Below are 19392 nucleotides of genomic sequence, written 5' to 3'. Positions count from 1 at the left end.
TTTCATGTCTAACAACATTGTACATAAAGAAGACTGAGTTATGAGGGGAGGTTAGAAAGACTTGGTCACTTCAGCCTTGAAAAGAGACGAATGAGAGGTGCATAAATTACCAAATGGGATAGGAAAGGTTAATCCCGAGCACTGTTTCAGGTTAAACCATGACAGCAAGACAAGGTACAAACTGGTGCTAGGCAAGTTTAGTTTTGATGTCCCTTCTCAAACAGTGATAAATACCTGGAATGGTCGGTTGGGCGAGTATAAAAATTTTGGACTCATTCAGTTAGATGCTGTGATCATAGGTTCCCGTACAAGAATGCGCTAAATGGCCTCCCTCATCAGTAGTTGTGACCTTTGTGAAATCATCTGCAAAAATGTTCAGATCCAACATTCTTTTAATATACTAATTGATACTCTGTGGCATTGCACACAGTAGATCATAAAATATAGCCTCTCACCCCTCTGTTGTCTTCATCTTGCTGTTTATCTGTCTCCTTTTTTTTACTTCTTTCTCTTCTCTTCTGCTTCACTCTGTGTGTTTCTTTTTTCCTTTTGGGTGGTAGGTGGCATGGTATGGTGTGGTGGAGAAAGGAACCACTAATAGCTGCAGGCTGCATTTGGGGTTGGGGGTTGAGGGAAAAATGTAGCTCTCAACCGCTCACATCCCATCCCTTCCCCCAATTATTTATGCTTTTCCTCACCCCCTCACTTCCATTATATCTCCTACCCCTTCACCTTCCCTTTACCTCTTTGCTGTTCCTACCACTCCATCATTTCCCCTACCTCTTACCCTCTATCAAGTTAGCCTTTAATTCTACTTTCTCCCCATGGATAGTGAGAGGCCAGAGCCACCCTCATCTTCATTTGTTTTCCTCTGACCCTCCATTCCTATCTTTAATAGAGGCATTTGTTTTTCTTTTAAATTTTAAAAAAATATATAAACATTGGAAAATAACTGTGGATCAAAAATTTTCAGAAGGCATTTTGAGTAATTTGTGGGGTGAAGGCCTTGGAGAGGGTGCACAGAAGATTTATTAGAATGTTACCAGGGAAGAGGGACTTGAGTTATGTGGAGACACCAGAGAAACTGAGATGATTCTGCTTTGAGCAGAGGCGGTTAAGGGGAGATTTAGTAGAACTTGAAGCAGGAGGAAGAGGATCCAGTTGTCGTGGTCCACGTAGGAACCAAAGACATAGGAATGAGGGTCTGCTGAGGGAGTTTGAGGAACTGGGTTCAAATTAATAAGTAGAATCTCAAAGGTAATAATCTCTGGATTACTATCTGAGCCATGTGCAAATTGGCATAGGGACAAACCGATTAGATGGTTAAATGCGTGGCTGAAAGAGTGGTGTGGGAGACAGCGGTTTCAATTCTGGGGCACTGTCACTAGTACTGGGGAAAGAGGGAGCTGCTCCGTTGGGATGGGCTCCACTTAAACTGGGCTGGGACCAGTGTCCTGGCGAATTGAATAACTAGGGCGGTAGATAGGGCTTTAAACTAATAAAGTGGGGGGGGGGGGGGGGGAGTTCAGGTGAGGGTAAATTTATAAGTCTAAAGAGAAAAGTCAAGGCTGTAGAGCAGAGTAGCGATTTGGGTTAAAAACAAGCAGAGTGTGTCAGGAAGGGACAGAGAATTTAACAAAGGTAATAGGGCATTAGTGACTAAGGTCACATCTGGGAAAAATAGTAAAATGTTAACATTAAAAGGTGCCAAATCTGAATGCATGAAGCATTCATAACAAAATAGATGAATTAATGGCACAAATAGAGATAAATGGGTTTGATGTAGTAGGCATTACTGAGATGTGGTTGCAGGGTGACCAAGGTTGGGAACTAAATATTCCAGTGTACTTGGCTTTTAGAAAAGACAGACAAAATGGAAAAGGAAGTGGGGGGCGGTGGGTAGCCCTGATAATAAAGGAGGACATAAAGTCAGTAGTGAGAAAGGATCTTAGTTCTGAAAATCAGGATATAGAATCAGTATGAGTGGAGTTAAGAAATAACAAGGGACATAAAACACTAGTGGGAGTAGTTTATAGGCCCCCTAACAGTAGTTATAGTATTGGACAGAGTATAAATTAGGAAATGAGAGGAATATGTAACAAGGCTAAGGGACTTCAATCTTCATATGGACTGGGCAAACCAAATAGGCAAAAGTAGTTTGGAGGACGAGTTCATGGAATGTATTCAAGATAGTTTTCTAGAACAGTATGTCGAGTGATCATAATAGGATAGAATTTCATTTTGAGTTTGAGAGTGATGTAGTTAAATCCAAAACTAGGGTCTTAAATTTAAACAGAGCCAATTATGTAGGTATGAGAGGCAAGTTGGCTAAAGTAGATTGGGAAATTAGATTAAAAGATATGATGGTAGATAAGCAGTAATAAAGAAATAAATCATAAATCTCTGAGTATACATTCCCTTGAATAAAAACTTCCACCAGAAAAATTATACCACCGTGGCTAACTAGAGAAGTGAAGGATAGTATTAGATTAAAAGCAGAGGCTTACAATGTTGCCAAAAAGAGTAATAAGCCTGAGGTTGATAGGGTTTTAGAAATCAGTAAAGGATGACCAAGAAATTGATAGAGAAAATTGAATGAGAGTAAACTAGCAAGAAATATAAAAACAGATTGTGAGAGCTTCTACAAGTATGTAAAATGGAAGAGATCAATGAAAGTAAATGTGGTCCTTAGAGGTAGAGATAGGAGAAATGTAATGGGGAATAAGAAAATGGCAGAGATGTTAAACAAATATTTTGTATCTGTAGAAGACACAAAAAACATACTGGAAATAGAGGTGAACCAGGGGTCTAATGAGAGTGAGGAACTTAAAGTAATTAAGATTAGTAAAGAAAAAGTACTGAAGAAATTAATGGGACTAAACGCCGACAAATTCCCTGGACCTGATGGCCTACACCATAGGGTTTTTAAAAAAAGGTGGCTGCAGAGATAGTGAATGCATTGGTTTCGATCTTCCAAAATTCCCTAGAGCCTAGAAGGGCTCCAGTGGATTGGAAGGTAGCAAATGTAACCCTGCTATTCAAGAAAGGAGGAAGAGAGAAAACAGTGAACTATAGGCTAGTTCGCATGACAGTAGTAGGGAAAATGCTAGAATCTATTATTAAGGACATAGTAACTGGGCACTTAGAAAATCATAGTATGGTTAGGTAGAGTCAACATGGTTTTATGAAAGGGAAATCGTGTTTGACAAATCTATTAGCATTTTTTGAGGGTGTAACTAGCAGGGTAGATAAGGGGGAACCAGTGGATGTAGTATATTTGGATTTTCAAAAGGCATTCGATAAGGTGCCACACAAGAGGTTGTTACACAAGGTTAGGGCTTATGGGATTGGGGGTAATATATGTGAGGAGTCGCACAACACCAGGTTATAGTCCAACAGCTTTATTTGAAATCACAAGCTTTTGGAGCTTTGCTCCTTCGTCAGGTGAAGTGAGGAGTTGCATAAAGGCACAGCATATATAGTCAGAGAACAATGCCTGGTGATTACAGATAATCTTTCTAACTGCCCTTTATCACACCTCGGCAGAGAGATAATCAGAGCAATCAAAGGAGTGTTCAAACAGGTTAGTCGGGGAAACATTACATCCAAGAATACTGAGGTGGGGTCACCAGGGGTCAAATGTAGCAGATGCTGGGGTTAAATATAGCATCTGCTACATTTGACCCCTGGTGACCCTACCTCAGTATTCTTGGATGTAATGTTTCCCTGACTAACCTGTTTGAACACCAGTCACTCCTTTGATTGCTGTGATTATCTCTCTGCCGAGGTGTGATAAAGGGCAGTTAGAAAGATTATCTGTAATCACCAGGCATTGTTCTCTGACTATATATGCTGTGCCTTTATGCAACTCCTCACTTCACCTGACGAAGGAGCAAAGCTCCGAAAGCTTGTGATTTCAAATAAAGCTGTTGGACTATAACCTGGTGTTGTGCGACTCCTTACATTTGTCCACCCCAGTCCATCACATCATGGGTAATATATTAGCGTGGATTGAGGATTGGTTAACAGACCGAAAACAGAGAGTAGGAATAAACGGGTCATTTTTGGGTTGGCAGGCTATAACTAGTGGGGTGCCACAAGGATCAGTGTTTGGGCTTCAGCTATTTACAATCTATATCAATGACTTAGATGAGGGGACCGAGTGTAACGTATCCAAGTTCGCTGATGATACAAAGCTATGTGGGAGAGTAAGTTGTGAGGAGGACACAAAGAGGCAGCAAAGAGATATAGACAGGTTAAGTGATTGGGTGAGAAGGTGGCAGAGGGAGTATAATGTGGGGAAATGTGAAATTATCCACTTTGGTAGGAAGAATAGAAAAGCAAAATATTTTTTAAAAGGTGAGAGACTAAGAAATGTCGGTCGTCCGAGGGATTTGGATGTCCTTGTACACGAATCACAGAAGGTTAACATGCAGGTACAGCAAGCAGTTAGGAAGGCAAATAGTACATTAGCCTTTATTGCAAGGGGGTTGGAGTATAAGAGTAAGGTGGTCTTGCTGCAATTATACAGGGCTCTGGTGAGACCACATCTGGAGTATTGTGTACAGTTTTGGTCTCCTTACCTAAGGAAGGATATACTTGCCTTAGTGAACAAAGGTTCACTAGATTGATTTCTGGGATGAGAGGATTTTCCTTTGAGGAGAGATTGAGTGTAATGGGCCTATATTCTCTGGAGTTTAGAAGAATGAGAGGTGATCTCATTGAAACGTATTACATTTTTGGAGGGCTTGACTGGGTAGGTGCTGAGAAGCTCTTTCCCCTGGCTGGAGAGTCTAGAAGTAGAGGTCATAACCTCAAGATAAGGGGTCGGCCATTTGGAACCGAGACGAGGAAAAATTTCTTCACTCAGAAGGTTGTGAATCTTTGGAATTTTCTACGCCAGAGGGCTGTGTATGGTCAGTCGTTGAGTATATTCAAAACTGCAATTGATGGATATTTGGACAATAAGGGATATGGGGATAGGGCGGGGAAGTGGAGTTGAGGTCGAAGATCAGCCATGATCTTATTGAATGGCAGAGCAGGTTTGAGGGGCCATATGGCCTGATCCTGCTCCTATCTCTTATGTTCTTAGGTGTTCAAAATTATGAGGGGTTTTGAGAAGAATAAACAACAACAACAACTTGCACTTATATAGCATCTCTAACATAGTAAAACATCCCAAGCCACTTCAGAGGAGCGTGTCAAACAAAATTTAACACCGAGCCACATGAGATATTAGGACAGGTGCCCAAAAGCTTGGTCAAAGATGTAGGTTTTAAGGAGTGTCTTAAAGGATAGAGAAATGTAGGGAGACGGAAAGATTTAGGGACGGAATTCCAGAGCTTAGGGCATAGGCAGCTAAAGGCAATGGAGGAGCGATTAAAATCGGGGATACGCAAGACGCCAGAATTGAAGGGGTGCAGAGATCTCTGAAGGTTGTAGAGCTGGAGGATGTCAGAGATAGGGAGGGGCCAGGCCAATGATTGATTTGAAAACAAGGATGAAAATTTTAAAATCAAGGTTTTGCCAGACTGGGAGCCGATGTAGATCAGTGAGCACAGGGATGATGGGTGAATGGGACTTGAGGTGAGTTAGGATAGGGGCAATAGAGTTTTGGATTAGCTCACGTTTATGGAGGGTGGAAGATGGGAGGCAGTTCAGGAGAGCATTGGAATAGTCAAGTCTGGAGGTAACAAAAGCATGGATGAGGGTTTCAGCAGCAGATAAGTTGAGGCAGGAGTGGAGATGGGCAATGTTACAGAGATGGAGGTAGGTGGTCTTGGTGATGGATCGGATATGGGATCAGAAGCTCATCTCAGATCAAATAGGATGCCGAGGTTACGAATGGTCTTGTTCAGCCTCAGACAGTGGCCAGAGAGAGGGATGGAGTCAGTGGCGAGGGAACAGAGTTTTTGGCGGGGACCAAAGGCGCAATGGCTTCGGTCTTCCCAATATTTAGCTGAGGAGAGGGAACTGTTAACACTATCAGCCAATATGGGGGTCAGGAAGGGAAGTTGGATGGTCAGCAGTTTGGTGGGAATAGAGTCGAGGGCGCAGAGGAGAATAAGGAGATGCCGTTTCCGCTAACAGGAGGTTCGATAACCAGAGGGAACAGATTTAAGAAAATTGGCAAAAGGACCAGAGTGGAGATGAGAAATTTTTTTACTCAGCGAGCTGTTGTGATCTGGAATGCACTGCCTGAAAGGGCGGTGGAAGCAGATTCAATAGTAACTTTCAAAAGGGAATTGGATATATACTTGAAATGGAAACATTTCCAGGGCCATAAGGAAAGAGCAGGGGAGTGGGACTAATTGGAAGCTCTTTGAACAAACTTGCACAGGCATGATGGGCTGAATGGCCTCCTTCTGTGCTGTAAGATTCTATGATTTCAAGGCAAAGCAGTACCACCTGCTGGCCAGATTGTGTACCTGCAGGTGATAGGTTAATATAAGCAATTTCTATTATAAATGTGGATGTAGGAATTTATAATAAAACAAAGTTGACACAATAGTGTGACAAAAAGTTTTTGAATGAAGCTGATTTTCTGACCAGCCTCACCCTTGGAGATAGTTATTTCATGCCATGGATACCCATAATCTAGGTCAGTTCCTTTCACATCAATATGGACTGTATTGTGGAAAGTGATTGCCAAAACACTGGCAAAATCCTGGAATTCTATGTTCTAAAAACAGAATTTGGCTTATTGAGCGACCATTGTGGGTTCTGATCATAGGAAATCGTAGCCCCTTTGTTTTGTGTAAACCAGGCTTTTGGCTTTCATGGCAAAATAGGCAGAATCATGCAATATGATCCCCAGATCTTGGTGAAACTCCTGAATCCCATATACCAAGATGCAATTTTACTCTTTCACTATAAACCAGTGACATGCTCATGACGCATTCTATGTACTTCAGAACTTACAATGTCTAATCTCTCTTACCTCCTTCCTCTCCAGTTCTGCAGTTTGTTCCTCGTTACGTCGATGTGAGATTTTGCAATTTCACTCAGAGAATTGAGAAAGGGTTGACGATGGCATTTGGAGAAATGCGCAGAAGGCGGCAAGAATCAGAAGGCTTTACTGTCCAGGTGAGGGGGAAGTTTAACTTGTCTGGGGAAACCTGGGGAGATTTGAAAAAAAAGATAATTGAGAGAACAACTTGCACAAATCTATTACTTCCCAAGGCACTTCACAAGAGAGAGATAAAAGCAGACACTGATCAAAAATTGGGTGAAGAGTTAGAGGAGGTGACCGAAGGCAAAGTTGAATAGGTAGGTGTTAGGAGGAGGCTTTTGAAGGTGAGATGTAGTACGTCAGAGAAATCAAGGAAAAGAATTCCAGGGTGCGATAGCTGAAGGCTCTGCCACGGATGGTGAGCAGAGGGAGGAAGAAATGTACAGTGACTACTTGGAAGAGCTGGTGTGCAGGGCCTTGAAGAGGTGACAGCAGTAAGGTGGAGAGTGACCATGGATGGGTTTGTAGACAAGGACAAAGATTTTAAAATCAAGGTATTGGACAATGGAGAACCAGTGAAGATTGGCAAGGACAGTGGTCGTAGGTGAATGGGGTTTAGTACAGGATAAGATTGGCTAGGACAGTGGTGATGGATGAATGGGGTTTTGTGCAGGATAAGATTAATGAGGACAGTGGTGATGGGAGAATGGGGTTTAGTACAGGATAATTTGGTGAGGAATGTGGTTACAGGCGAATGGTGTTTAGTGGAGGAGAAGATGAAGGTGCTGGGTTTATGGATGAGTCGGAATAGGGTGGAATTCCAGAAGCCAATGAGGAAGGCACTGGAGAAGCTGAATCTGGAGGTGACAGGCAAGGATAGGGGTTTCAGGAATGATGGGGCAAGTTAAGGATGTAGTTGAGTGATTTTGGGGAGCTGGAGAGACTGTCCTGATGATGGACTGGGTTTGGTGATGAAGGGTCGGACAGGGCAGCACGGATGTGCACCATGGAGTCTAATCTTGGCGAGTGCCCTGGGAGGGGATGGAATTGGGGTTCGTGAAATTTCTGGCAAGAACTGAATAGGATGGCTTTGGTCTTACCAATCTTTAGCTGGGTAGAAGCTCTGGTGTAAGACAGACAAGATAGCATGGTAAATCAAGGGTGGTGGTAGAGAAGTGAAATGTCATTAACATGTGTGGAAGCAGTCTCCATGCTTGTGGAGAAGTAATATTTGAATATACTTCACTGCCGTACTGTCAGAAATGGCTTCCTTCAGGTGAGACAAGGCTGTCTGCTTGTTCCAGTGGTTGAAGATCCTACCAAACAAGAATAAGTGAACTACTCTTCAGCACATTCCTATTCATGAGATCTTGTGTACAAAAAAATGGTTACCATATTGTCTACATAATAATCACTGACACTTCCCACTCCAAAGTCTTGAGCATAAAATTTAAGCAGACATCTCAGTACGGTACTAAGGGTGCTGCACTGTGGAAGATGCTGTCTTTCGGATGAGACGTAAAACCAAGGTGGACGTAAAAGATTCCACGGCACTATTTCGAAGATAAGCTGAGAGTTCTCCCTGGTGCCCTGGCCAATATTTATCCCTTAACCAACATCAGATAAAACAGATTATCTGGTCGTTATCTCATTGCTGTTTGTGGGACCTTGCTGTGCATAAATTGTCTGCTGTGTTTCCTACATTACAACAATGACTACACTTCAAAAGTACTTTATTGGCTGCAAAGAGCTTTGGGATACCCGGAGGTCCGAAAGGCGCTATATTAGGCAGGTCTTTTTTTCCCCGAAGTAACTTGAGAAATGTGATACGGCACCATATAAACGTAAATCTTTCTCTTTTTTTAAGTTACATATACTGCAAAAAAAATTGGTCTTGAACTCAGCATCATTCGTTATCCTTTTGTTATCTTCAGATGTGTGGTACCAGATGATACATGTATAAATGAGGAAGATTAGAGTAGATAGGAGAGCTCTCTGTCCGTAAAGAGGATACAGGAGCGGAAGGTAAATGCCATTGTACTTGATTTACAAGTGTGCTGTTCATCTCACAGACAGTCAGCAACTCATCGACCATCTGTTTTGATAGCCCCTCCCTTAATCCCTTCTGCCTCCTTCTTGCCATCCTCCTCTTCCCCACCAGTAAAATGATCTGAAACATTCCCATAAGTGAAGGATATATTTTTTAAAAAGTGCAAGTTGTTTTTGTGAAGCCTCAGACCTTTCTTTGCGGATTGCCTGGTGTGATCCATCTGTTTAATGACGGATTGTGCTGTGCAAGATCACAAGGTAATTATGGATGAAGGCCATTTGGTCCATCTTAGTTCATCCCTCCAGAATGACCCTAAGGTTCCCCGATTTCAGCAACCAATTGGTTATTAAATGATTTCAGGGGGTTTTACCTTTGCTACTTTATCCGGGAGTCCATTTTATGTGCTGACCACTTGTTGTGTGAAGGAAAACATCCTGATTATTCATTCCTAAATTTGCCTTTTACTAATTTGAACCTGTGAGCTCTTGTCCTGCTGCAGTTTCCCGTTTCTAGAATCCACTGGTCCTTTAACGTGGGTCTAACAGGGAACTGAGGAACACCATTCCAGTTGAGTAATGTGACGTTACCCGTTCCAGCTGCCTGGCTCTGCGTGTTAGGTTTCATTTAAAGGACATGTGGCCTTGAGAGTACAACACAACACACAAAGTGGCAAGTGTATTGGGTCAGTTCAGAAGTGCTTTTTGGCGAAATGCTTTAGCACACCAGGGCTCGTGTGATATTCTATTTCGGCAAAGAATTTAAGTTTTTAAACATGTTATGAAAAAGGACAAAATTAACGTAGCTGATTAAGATGTACATCATGGACTTATCGATCAGATGTGCATGTGACTGGTGCTGCGTTGTGGCATTTGGGGTCAGGCCTCCATGCAGTCAAATGAGTGAAGTGTCTTTTTATTTTCATGATTGATGCAGCCCAGGAAGATTGCAAACGAGGAACATAAGAAATAGGAGCAGAAGTAGGCCATATGGCCCCTCAAGCCTGCTCCTCCATTCAGTAAAATCATGGCTGATCTTTGGCCTCAACTCCAGTTTCCCGCCCGATCCCGCCTTGATTCCCCTGCACTAGGTGAAGAATACATGAACATACCTAAGCAATTTTCTAGACCAATCACACTATTCTAGACCATTCACATCGAGAAGTGGAAGAGCTGGAACTGAATCCCCCACCCCTATCACTCAGATCTGGCATCCGCAGGCAGTTCCTTGGAAAGTAACCTTGGTTGAATTAATTAAGGGAATATAAAGGTAGGAATTCCTGCCAGTGATGGTGCTTTCACCAGCAGGAATAGGACAAGCAGGGCTTGGAAAAATCATGGGTTTCAAAATTCCCCATCTGCTTGGCGCTCACCCAAGAATTGCCTTATCAGGTTGTCCACCAGCAGTGCTGTCACTTGCACAGACTGTGTTCATTAGGGAGAAAAGGTTTTTCAAAGCAGGATATCATGAGGCAGCCCAGGAGTTCCCTATTCCTGCCTAATGCTAAACTCAACCATTAAAAATGAAGCCCAGCACAGTTATCACTTGTTGGGAAGTTAGTTTTTTTTTTCTTTCCTGCCATTCCACTGCTAGATATGGAGATTGATTTCAGTGCTTCCCTATCACAAGGGTTCAGACAAGAGAATGAAGAACAACAAAGAAGGCGTGCTGGGGAGATGAGATGGCACCAGTTGCTCGTGCCCACCATTATGCCATCAACTGTATCTGCTGGCCATGCAGAGTTACCTGGCAATGACTGAGGAGAGCAGCTCCTGCAAACTCAGGCTGATCAAGGAGCCAAATGCAGAGCTGCGCCATCTGCCATAAGACGACCTGAAGCCAACCTCCACTATAAGGATGGCACTGTCAGTGGAAGTCAAGGTCCCTTCCACTTTGAGCTTTAATACCTCCGTCTCCTTCCAGGCTACCATAGAGCACATCTGCAGTATCAGCCAATGTGCTGTCCACATATGTATCAAATGGGTGACTGATGCATTGTTGAGCATAGCCAGCACTTTCATGTCCTTTCTTACTGAATATCAACAACAATAACAGGACTGCCAATTTCCTGCACTGTTGGATTTCCCAAAGTACAGGGGGTCATTAACGACACCATGTGGCCACCCAGACAATGGGTTCTTCCTCCTCTGGCATCACCACTTGCTCTTCATCCTTTAAACACTTGGACGTGCCCTGTGTTATCTCTTCAGGCTCACTACCTGCATCCTCCAGTGTATGTGTTAGCTGTGCTGGTGCTCACAAATGTTGCCGAAAGTGATACAAGATGCTGACTTGCTTGGGTTCGCTATCTGGCAATTCATCTAGGTCACAATAACAGAAGTGCTTGGAACCATCATCAAAGAGATGCATTGCAGCTAAGTGTTGTGGCCTAGCTGATGTGCTCCAGGCAATGACACTGGCTTGCAATGCATGGAGCTAAAGGTGGCAGCATAGAGAGGGAATGGTACCATATTTAAAACGGTGCAGCAACCTTTTATAGTTGAGTGAATATGGGGAGAAGACATGAATAAACTGGGTGATACTTACCCTGAGTTTGAGTGAAGCCTTTGGCTTCACCATTCTCCACTCCACCAATACTCTCGTAGCTAGGGATGTCCAGGGTGGTCTCCTTAATGGGAGGGAAAGGTATTCCTCCAGTCGGAACTGGTTCTCTTTTATTTTATACCATCTTTTCTTGCAAGTGGAGAAGTATTCATAAGATGATGAGTTTAAGGAGTACATACAGTGCGAGCACGTGCCCATCCTGTGTATCAATAGCTGAACATGCTTTGTGGAGCTAGGATGTGTTGGAAGGAAGAGCCTTTCAGTTTCCAGTGTGGCAACAGTTTCAGACATAAGTTGCAGCCTGTAGGTGTGTCATGCTGCTGTATGGCTTTGCAGTGCTATGCACTGAAAGACTAATGTTGCATGAAAGCTTTGGAGGAGTCATCAGTAGAAGTGTAATAGATTGTATGTGGCAGTGCATACTTGGTGTGGATACAGGCCGCAGACAACTGTTGGGTGGCCTTACTGTGTGCGCCTTTCCTCAGGTCTGCCATATTCTAACATATTTTGAGCCAGTTCTTTGGGTGTTGCAGGGAACAGTCATTTATCTCCTACCAGTTGTTTGAAACACACTTCACTGGGGAGGATGATCTTGTATGCTAATCAGGCAACCCTCCTACGTCTAAATGCATGCATCAGCACCTCATGTGCACCATCTGTAAATGTGCCTGAGTGCTGTTTGGTACCCTCTGTTGGATAGAGATAGTGTACAGTTACAATCCCCTTATATTGTAAATATGTTAGAGTTCCCTTTCTTTGCTGGTATCGGGGACTCATTATGATCAGCATTAGTAACCAGTGTGATATCCTGGTAAAATGTATGGCCTTGAGCACATCAGCTAGGCTGACACTCCAGGGTGGTAGTGCTGCATTGTTAGAGGTGCTTTCCTCTGAATCAGATGTTAAATTGAGGCTCCTTCTTGGTGTTCAGATGGTTGATAAAGAACTCATGTCACTGTTTGAAAAACAGCATGGAACTCTCCTGGTATCCTGAACAACATTCCTCCTTCTACCAACACCACCAAAAACTGATTCAGATGAAAGAGCAGTTAGTCATGTTTGTGGGGTCTTGCTGCCATAGAATGGGTGCTGCATTTGTCTACGTAACTTCACTTCAAAGTAATTACAAAGTCCTCACCACTTACACTGGACAGCCGCCTATATGAGGCAAATGGTGCTAATCATTTTCCATTACCATAGGAGTCAATTATAAAGGCGCCGACTATTTTGGGCGTACCCATTTACAAGTCACTGCTGATTTCAGGCAAAGTCGAGTCTTCAAGCAGGTTCAGTCAGCTGTTGGCTCCTCATTAAAGGGCGATTACCTTAGTGATGAGATTCTGGATCCACTTGCTGACAATTAGGAGAAGCAGTTGTTAAGTGAGATTACCTGTTTTTAAAAAATATGTTGGTTACTTTTTGATTTTATCATCCACCACGTATAGCGGGAAAATCACATTAACACCAACGCACCCGCTATAAGCGATGGGGATTGTAATTGCACGTGAAGCACTTGGAGCAATGGTGCTACATAAATATAATCTCGTCTCGCTGTGTGTGAATGTAGGGTGTAATGCCTTCCACAGTCAAAAATCTGGTTGACGTTTGCTGTCTGTACTTACATGATGATGGGCTGCTTTGGTTGAGCAGAAGAGGGTTGCTATCACCTGTGGAATGAGACCCCAGACCGAATCAGCACCTTCAGGAGAGGAGAGGAGAAAATCAAGACAAAACAAATAGACAAAGGGCATTGATGGTGAAGTAGGAATGAGATACAGCTCTCAATTTTAAGCAATTTAATTTGGTTAGTTAATACACCAAATAATTTCAATTATAAAACAGCACTGACAGGCCGGCCTAACAAGATGAGGTCTTCATAGAAATGGGATAAATGAAGAATACGCTTATCTATCTAAGTAGGACGTACAATGTTCTATTCCATGCTTAATGTTGCTGTAACACTCTGGTCCCTCTGATGTCCAGTTAATTTTATTTGGTTTCATGTCATTCAGGTTATAAATGTCACCCATGCAGCAGAGAATGTCGGAGGATTGGGCCAAGGTCCTGTGAATATAACCTTCGCAATCAACAGTCCAAGAGGCTTCCTGAATGGCTCGGATGTGAGCAACTTGCTGAGGATACTGAACCTGGTGGAGTTTAGTTTTTATCTGGGATTTCCTGTCCTAAAGACAGCCGAGCGTAAGTTCTTTTTTGTTTGTGTAAGGTTGTGACATCAATATCATACACATAGGCTTCTCAAATGACTGATGAGTAAACTGAATCAGGCATCTGGTTTATTTAACCAGTCTTGAAGGAGTAAAACTTTAGACCCATATTTTTCAGGTACACAGCAGAAGCTGCTGCATTGATGCATTTGGGTGGGTGTTGGGAGCTGAATTGATTTGGGGAATCCTAATGCATGTTGCAGTTTAAGAGGGACACTGGGCAGTTTTTTTTGATAAGGTAGGGATGTCAATGCTGACGAGTGTCCATTTTGGGCACCTGATGTCAGAATCAAACACTCCCAGGTGTTCAGTGCTTTAGGAATAAGGTGTCCATTTTGGGCACCTGATGTCAGAATCAAACACTCCCAGGTGTTCAGTGCTTTAGGAATAAGGCCTGACCCGTTACACACAGCAATAAACTTCAGTGGTAACTATAGAGTAACCAGCCCCTAAATAATTGCACTTAAGAATTTCTGTTTACCTGACTAGAAAAATGTACCAGTGCTGCAACTGTTAAGTGTTTTATCAGAAGTTCAGGATTTGGGGAGGACAGTACTGATCCAGGAGAGCACTCACCCTTCCAGGGTGCAGTTCAGGGTTCCAGGCAGGAGCAACACCCAGGACTAAAGTGTGGGCATCATTGGGCGGGAAAGTGAAGAGAGAGCAAAGCTTCCAGTGGGCTATGGATAGATGTTTCCATTGCGATATATTTCTTGTGCTCCTCCTGTAAATGAGCCCTCCCTCTTGACACACCAAAATATGACTTCATACCCACAGTATCTGGTCACGTAACATTCCCCAGGGGGTCGAATAGAATCCCTTGTTACTGCAGTTGAAGTTGACTCGAGCTCTGTCGTGTTCTCCTAGCCGTTGGCTATTGGAAGAATAAATACTCTCAGACCCAGGCTATTAACGACTAATCAGGTTTACTAAATGTAAGAATTGAACAGTTACAGCAGATCTCACTTGATTGCAGAACTTTTAACTTGTATCACATGGGTACACAGCACTTTGCTAACTCTCCTAATAAAACTGAACCTGGACCAGTGACTGAAACACAAACCTACACATGACGTTTAGTCTACCCTCCACAGAGTCTTCAGGTGTTCGCCTCTGTCTCTACAGACCCATTAGAAGTGGTGAACCATGAGAAGGCTGTTGCACTTACACTGAGAACTGTGGTCTGTATTTTCCTCCCTAACTCGGGCGCTAAGGCCAATTGAACTTTGTTGAAGTAGCAAGCATTTTAAGCTTGACAAATATCAACACTTGTGATGTATTTGTATATTTAATGCAAGATGTTTGACCCCTTAGAAAACTGTTTTAACCTCTCCACCCCTTTTCGCTTCTTTTAAAAATTAGCTCCAGATAAAGAAAATCAAAAAAAAAAGGAGCTTCACAGAAGCAAATAGAGCTGTCACTCACAGCAGGCCTCAAAGATATATGGCTGGTCTCCAGCCAAAAGCTGACAATCTGCCAGATTCAGTAGAGTGGTAACTGAAGGTAGCTGTCAGGAAATGCTTCTCGTAAGGCGTCAACACCAACAATTTTCCAATTGCAAATACCGACATATCAAGGCATCTTTTGTCTCGTTGCAGCAGTCTGTAGCCCGGTCATCTATTAAGAGCAATGCACTGGCTTAATGCACAGCTCTCAAACTGTTTCTTTAAGAAAGAGTCTATTTTATCCCTGAAATTACTGTCAAAAAGACAAAAAAAAATACATGTGAAAACGCTCTATTTATGTCAGTTTCCCTGGGGAATTTCTCAGAATGCACATTGAAAGTGTGTTTTACATTGCTGAATCTGTTGAAGTTTGGGCTAAAACCGCCATCTCTAGACCAGAACTTCGGGCTGGTCTTCCTGAATCTGGTACTGATAGAGTTGGTTTCACTTTGGTGACTTCATACAGTCCTGGTAACAGGAGTGCAGCACAAAAAGCAAGGGCAGGCAAGAGCTTGAAAGAATGTGCAGGTGAACAGTGTTCAGGTTTGTACTCCTTTGTAATTGCCTGTTAGGAACGTGGGAGCAGCCCAGGGTCGCTCCTCCTGCTTGATTTCCTGCTGCTCTCTGCTTGGGGTTTCACCATGATGACCACCCTTTTGCTATCTGGGGAATTATGACCTGCAAACCTGTGACCATACTACTCGGCGGTGCAGGAGTGTGCCACGCCATCTTAATGTAATCTCTTAAGTAGTGTCTGCTTTTGACAGATTCTTGCATATGTAATGTGGGGGTTCCACTGATGGCTGAGTGAGTTATCTAGTCAGCAGCTAAGCCAAACGGACCAGGAAGATTCCAGGTTCAATCTCTGGCCTTAATGGTTCTGGATGTGGGATGAGAAAAAAAAATTGGTCAAGGTTCCTGTCTCTGATTGTGGTTTGGAGACCCTGACTTTGGCTGGTCCCACACATTACGAAAGGCCAACATGCTAACTAGCCCGTAGAACTGTACCTTATTGTGGGGTCTTCACCTTCTCATCTTTGGGGAAGGAGGGGAGAAAATTTGGCAGAGAAATTCATGACAGAAACTGTGTGACCTTCTATTGGTTTAGTCCCTATGTGGAGTATGTGTGGAGGGGTGTATATGGATATAACATACCAAAGGTGTCTTTGACTTGAGATACTTATGTTCAACATCTGTGCTTTTAAATTTTTTACAGCCATCTATTACCCTGAACTTAACCGGTCATATCTGCTGAAGGCTTCCTGGATAAAGACAGGTATGTTTCTTGGGTGATTGCAGATAGCATAGCCCCCAAAAGATTTAGTACAGTCTGCTCTCTTTGAGGAGTTGCATGACCAGGCACGATGAACATAAGAATCTGCCTTATCCACTTCATTATTGGCGTAACATTCCAAGTGTTCTGGCCACACAAAGCTCTAACATGTGATGGTTCCTAACCAGAGCAGCTATGTGTGTGTATTTGAATGCATACTTTTTTTGTTTTCCGCTTTCCTTCTTTTCTGAAGGTATTAATTCCTTGATGGGGTTTGGTTCCATAGGACAGTCTACCTTGCACAAGTGGCCATTGCGCGTGTGTCAGCCTTGACTGTGATCATTGGGAGGCAGTTTGAATGTAGGTGCCATCGCAACTGAATCTGAATCTGTCATTGAACAACATTCACACGTTGGCATGTTCAGCAGGGGTTGCCATATAGTCATCAGGAGTGGGAACTGTGGTCCATATTTTCCTCTTTAGCTCAGGGTACTAAGGGCCAAATGTAGTGTCCCGGTTGAGATCAGCTAACTCAGCACAAACTGGAATCAAACCTTGGGACCCCCCCCTTCCCCGGTCTTTGCGGCTCAGCTTTTCATTAGATCAACTTGCTGAGCTATAGGGACAGCCATGCACTCATTTTTATTCAACTTCACATAAAATCCTGAAGCTGAGTAACAGATAATAACTCAGTTATTATCAGTAAAAATTGGAAATACACAGCAGTCTATCAGCATCTGTGAAGAGAAAGGGCAGGTTAATGTTTCACCTTTGTCAGAACCTCGCCCACAGTTCCAACGATGAACCTGCCCTTTTTCTTTTAGGATGTTTACAGACCTCCTATGTATTTCCAGCACGCTCTGTTTTTATTGACGTCATCTGCTGTGTGGTTTGGTGATTCTGTATTTTTCTTAATGGAAAAAAAACTTTATTAAAAAAAAATGAGTGTGTTAAGCAACCTCACGGTCTCAAGAAGTGACCACTGTCCACAGATGTGAACAAGTCTGTGGCAGAAACCATCTTCCTAACCACAGAAGTGTTTACTGCCTGGTACCCATCGAACTGCACAAATTGAAAATTATGGGGTAGTTTGAAAAGAAATTGTTCATATGATTCAGTATTTCTAACATGGACATGCCTGTAGTTTGAGCATGTGCACACAGTGACCCAGCTGCATGGGGAATTGGAGAGAACTGAGAAATGGTCTAACCCTGGAGGCAGTGTGGTAAAGAACCAGGAAGCTGATCTCCAGCATTGGGGAATTGAGTTGTGAGGCAAGATTAGAGAAACGGGAGTTCTTTAGCCTTGAAAGACGGAGATTGAGAGGTGATCTTACAAAGTACATAATATAGTAAATGGTATAGGACTAGGTAAATCAACTACTACACTACTTCAGTGTAATAATTTGCTATCAGTAGAGAAAGGGGGTGCAGGTTCAACCAGTGAAAGGGGACTGCGAACTCATTTGAGGATGAATTTTTTCAAACAAAGAGCAGTCAGCTCTCTGAATGGTCTCACGTACGGCTGTAGAAAACCATAATCATTCAAGACGGCTGGATGTTGCATTCGGGAGGATTTGCTGTAGGCTTTTCTTTCTGGATGATGAGCTTCCTTATCTGTATTTATCTTGTAACTTTTAAAGACATCTGCATAATGCTATTCTTACGTCATTTCATTCTGTGAATAATAGCTTTTTAATTCAAGTATGTAATGGTAGCTGTGGTTTCTCTGCTCAGTACTTTTAGGTGTGCGCGACTACCACATACAGGACAAGACCTTTCAAGCTGAACTAGAGCGAAAACTAGCCCAGCTTATTGGTGAGGCAGTTGGGTCAGCAAGACGTTGGAAGCGGGCCAGCACCTTGGGAAATAACACTGTCCAGGTAGGCAGTGTCTTATAAACTATATTTCATTTTTACAGGATTGTGAACAGTGGAACAGATTACCATTGAATCATCGACTGGTCCATCACAGAAACAGGCATTTGGCTTATCAGGTTTTTCTCTATGGGCCACCTACTCTAATCCCACTGTCCTGCTTGTTCCTCATACCAGAAAGAATTGCTTAAATCTGGCTCAGTTGATATCTTTGAGCTCAAAACCTGTCAAGAAAGAGGGTTGAGATTTCTAAAGGTAGTCACAGATCTGTTTCATTTGCCTGGGGTTGGCGAAGAGAGTCTAGAGCCATGGGTTGAGCAGTGTGGAAGGAGCAGCTTTGACTGGGCAACATGGTCTTTTCCTCGATCCAAAAATGTCAGATTTCTGTTCCACGCGAGATGTGATGGCAGTAATATTTGAGAAGATATGTCTACCAGCATTACAGCTCTACTAATGACAGTGTGGGGATTCTGCTTCACCCGCTGCTAAAAGGATGATGGGCACAGTAACCCTTCACTTTGTTCATTATTTTTTTTGTTAATCCTCCTGCAGTTTTCTCCCATCCTTTCAAAACTAGGGGACCAAGCCTCTGAGTGCAGTATAGGGTGCCCATTTTCCCAAATGAGCCAACCACAAGCACTTAGCAGCAGGGACCAGAGTGAGAAGCTTGACCGACTGTCTTCTTCCTTTCTTCCTCCTAGCATTTCATACTGTTGTTGTGAGGCCAATCATGTGTATGTTATATATTTTTTTCCAAACCCCCCTACATTAAAGAAAAAAGTAGATGTATGTGTTAAAATTGGATAGCCATGTGGTGATGGATAGAAAGTAGCTTCCAAGCCTTTCTTAGGAGACCCTGCTCCAGGACTCCTAATAAATTCTTTGTTTTACTAAACAAGGTACATATACAATCAGACAGTTGATGGCTTCAATCCACCCATTTAATTTTAGAGATTTCCTTTCTTTCCAGCATTTGCTTCAAGCTAACAAAGTCAATCTGTAACTTTTT

At 42.9% G+C, this 19392-nt stretch overlaps 1 protein-coding gene across 2 annotated transcripts in view; it reads left to right on the top strand.

The window, feature by feature from the left end:
* The window catches only part of si:ch211-1e14.1 (UPF0606 protein KIAA1549), a 292617-nt gene that overhangs the window by 165720 nt on the left and 107505 nt on the right, over positions 1-19392 (top strand). For both annotated transcript variants that reach the window (XM_067999910.1, XM_067999909.1), the window contains exons 5-8: positions 6956-7086; positions 13577-13763; positions 16451-16510; positions 18244-18389. In XM_067999910.1, the coding sequence (XP_067856011.1) occupies positions 6956-7086; positions 13577-13763; positions 16451-16510; positions 18244-18389 (524 nt within the window). The remainder of the gene's footprint in view (positions 1-6955; positions 7087-13576; positions 13764-16450; positions 16511-18243; positions 18390-19392) is intronic.

The sequence above is a fragment of the Heptranchias perlo genome, chromosome 18 (assembly GCF_035084215.1).
Source record: "Heptranchias perlo isolate sHepPer1 chromosome 18, sHepPer1.hap1, whole genome shotgun sequence".
NCBI classification, from domain to species: domain Eukaryota; kingdom Metazoa; phylum Chordata; class Chondrichthyes; order Hexanchiformes; family Hexanchidae; genus Heptranchias; species Heptranchias perlo.
Note: the sequence above shows the minus strand (reverse complement) of the source record. Positions and strands in the feature narration are given on the sequence as shown.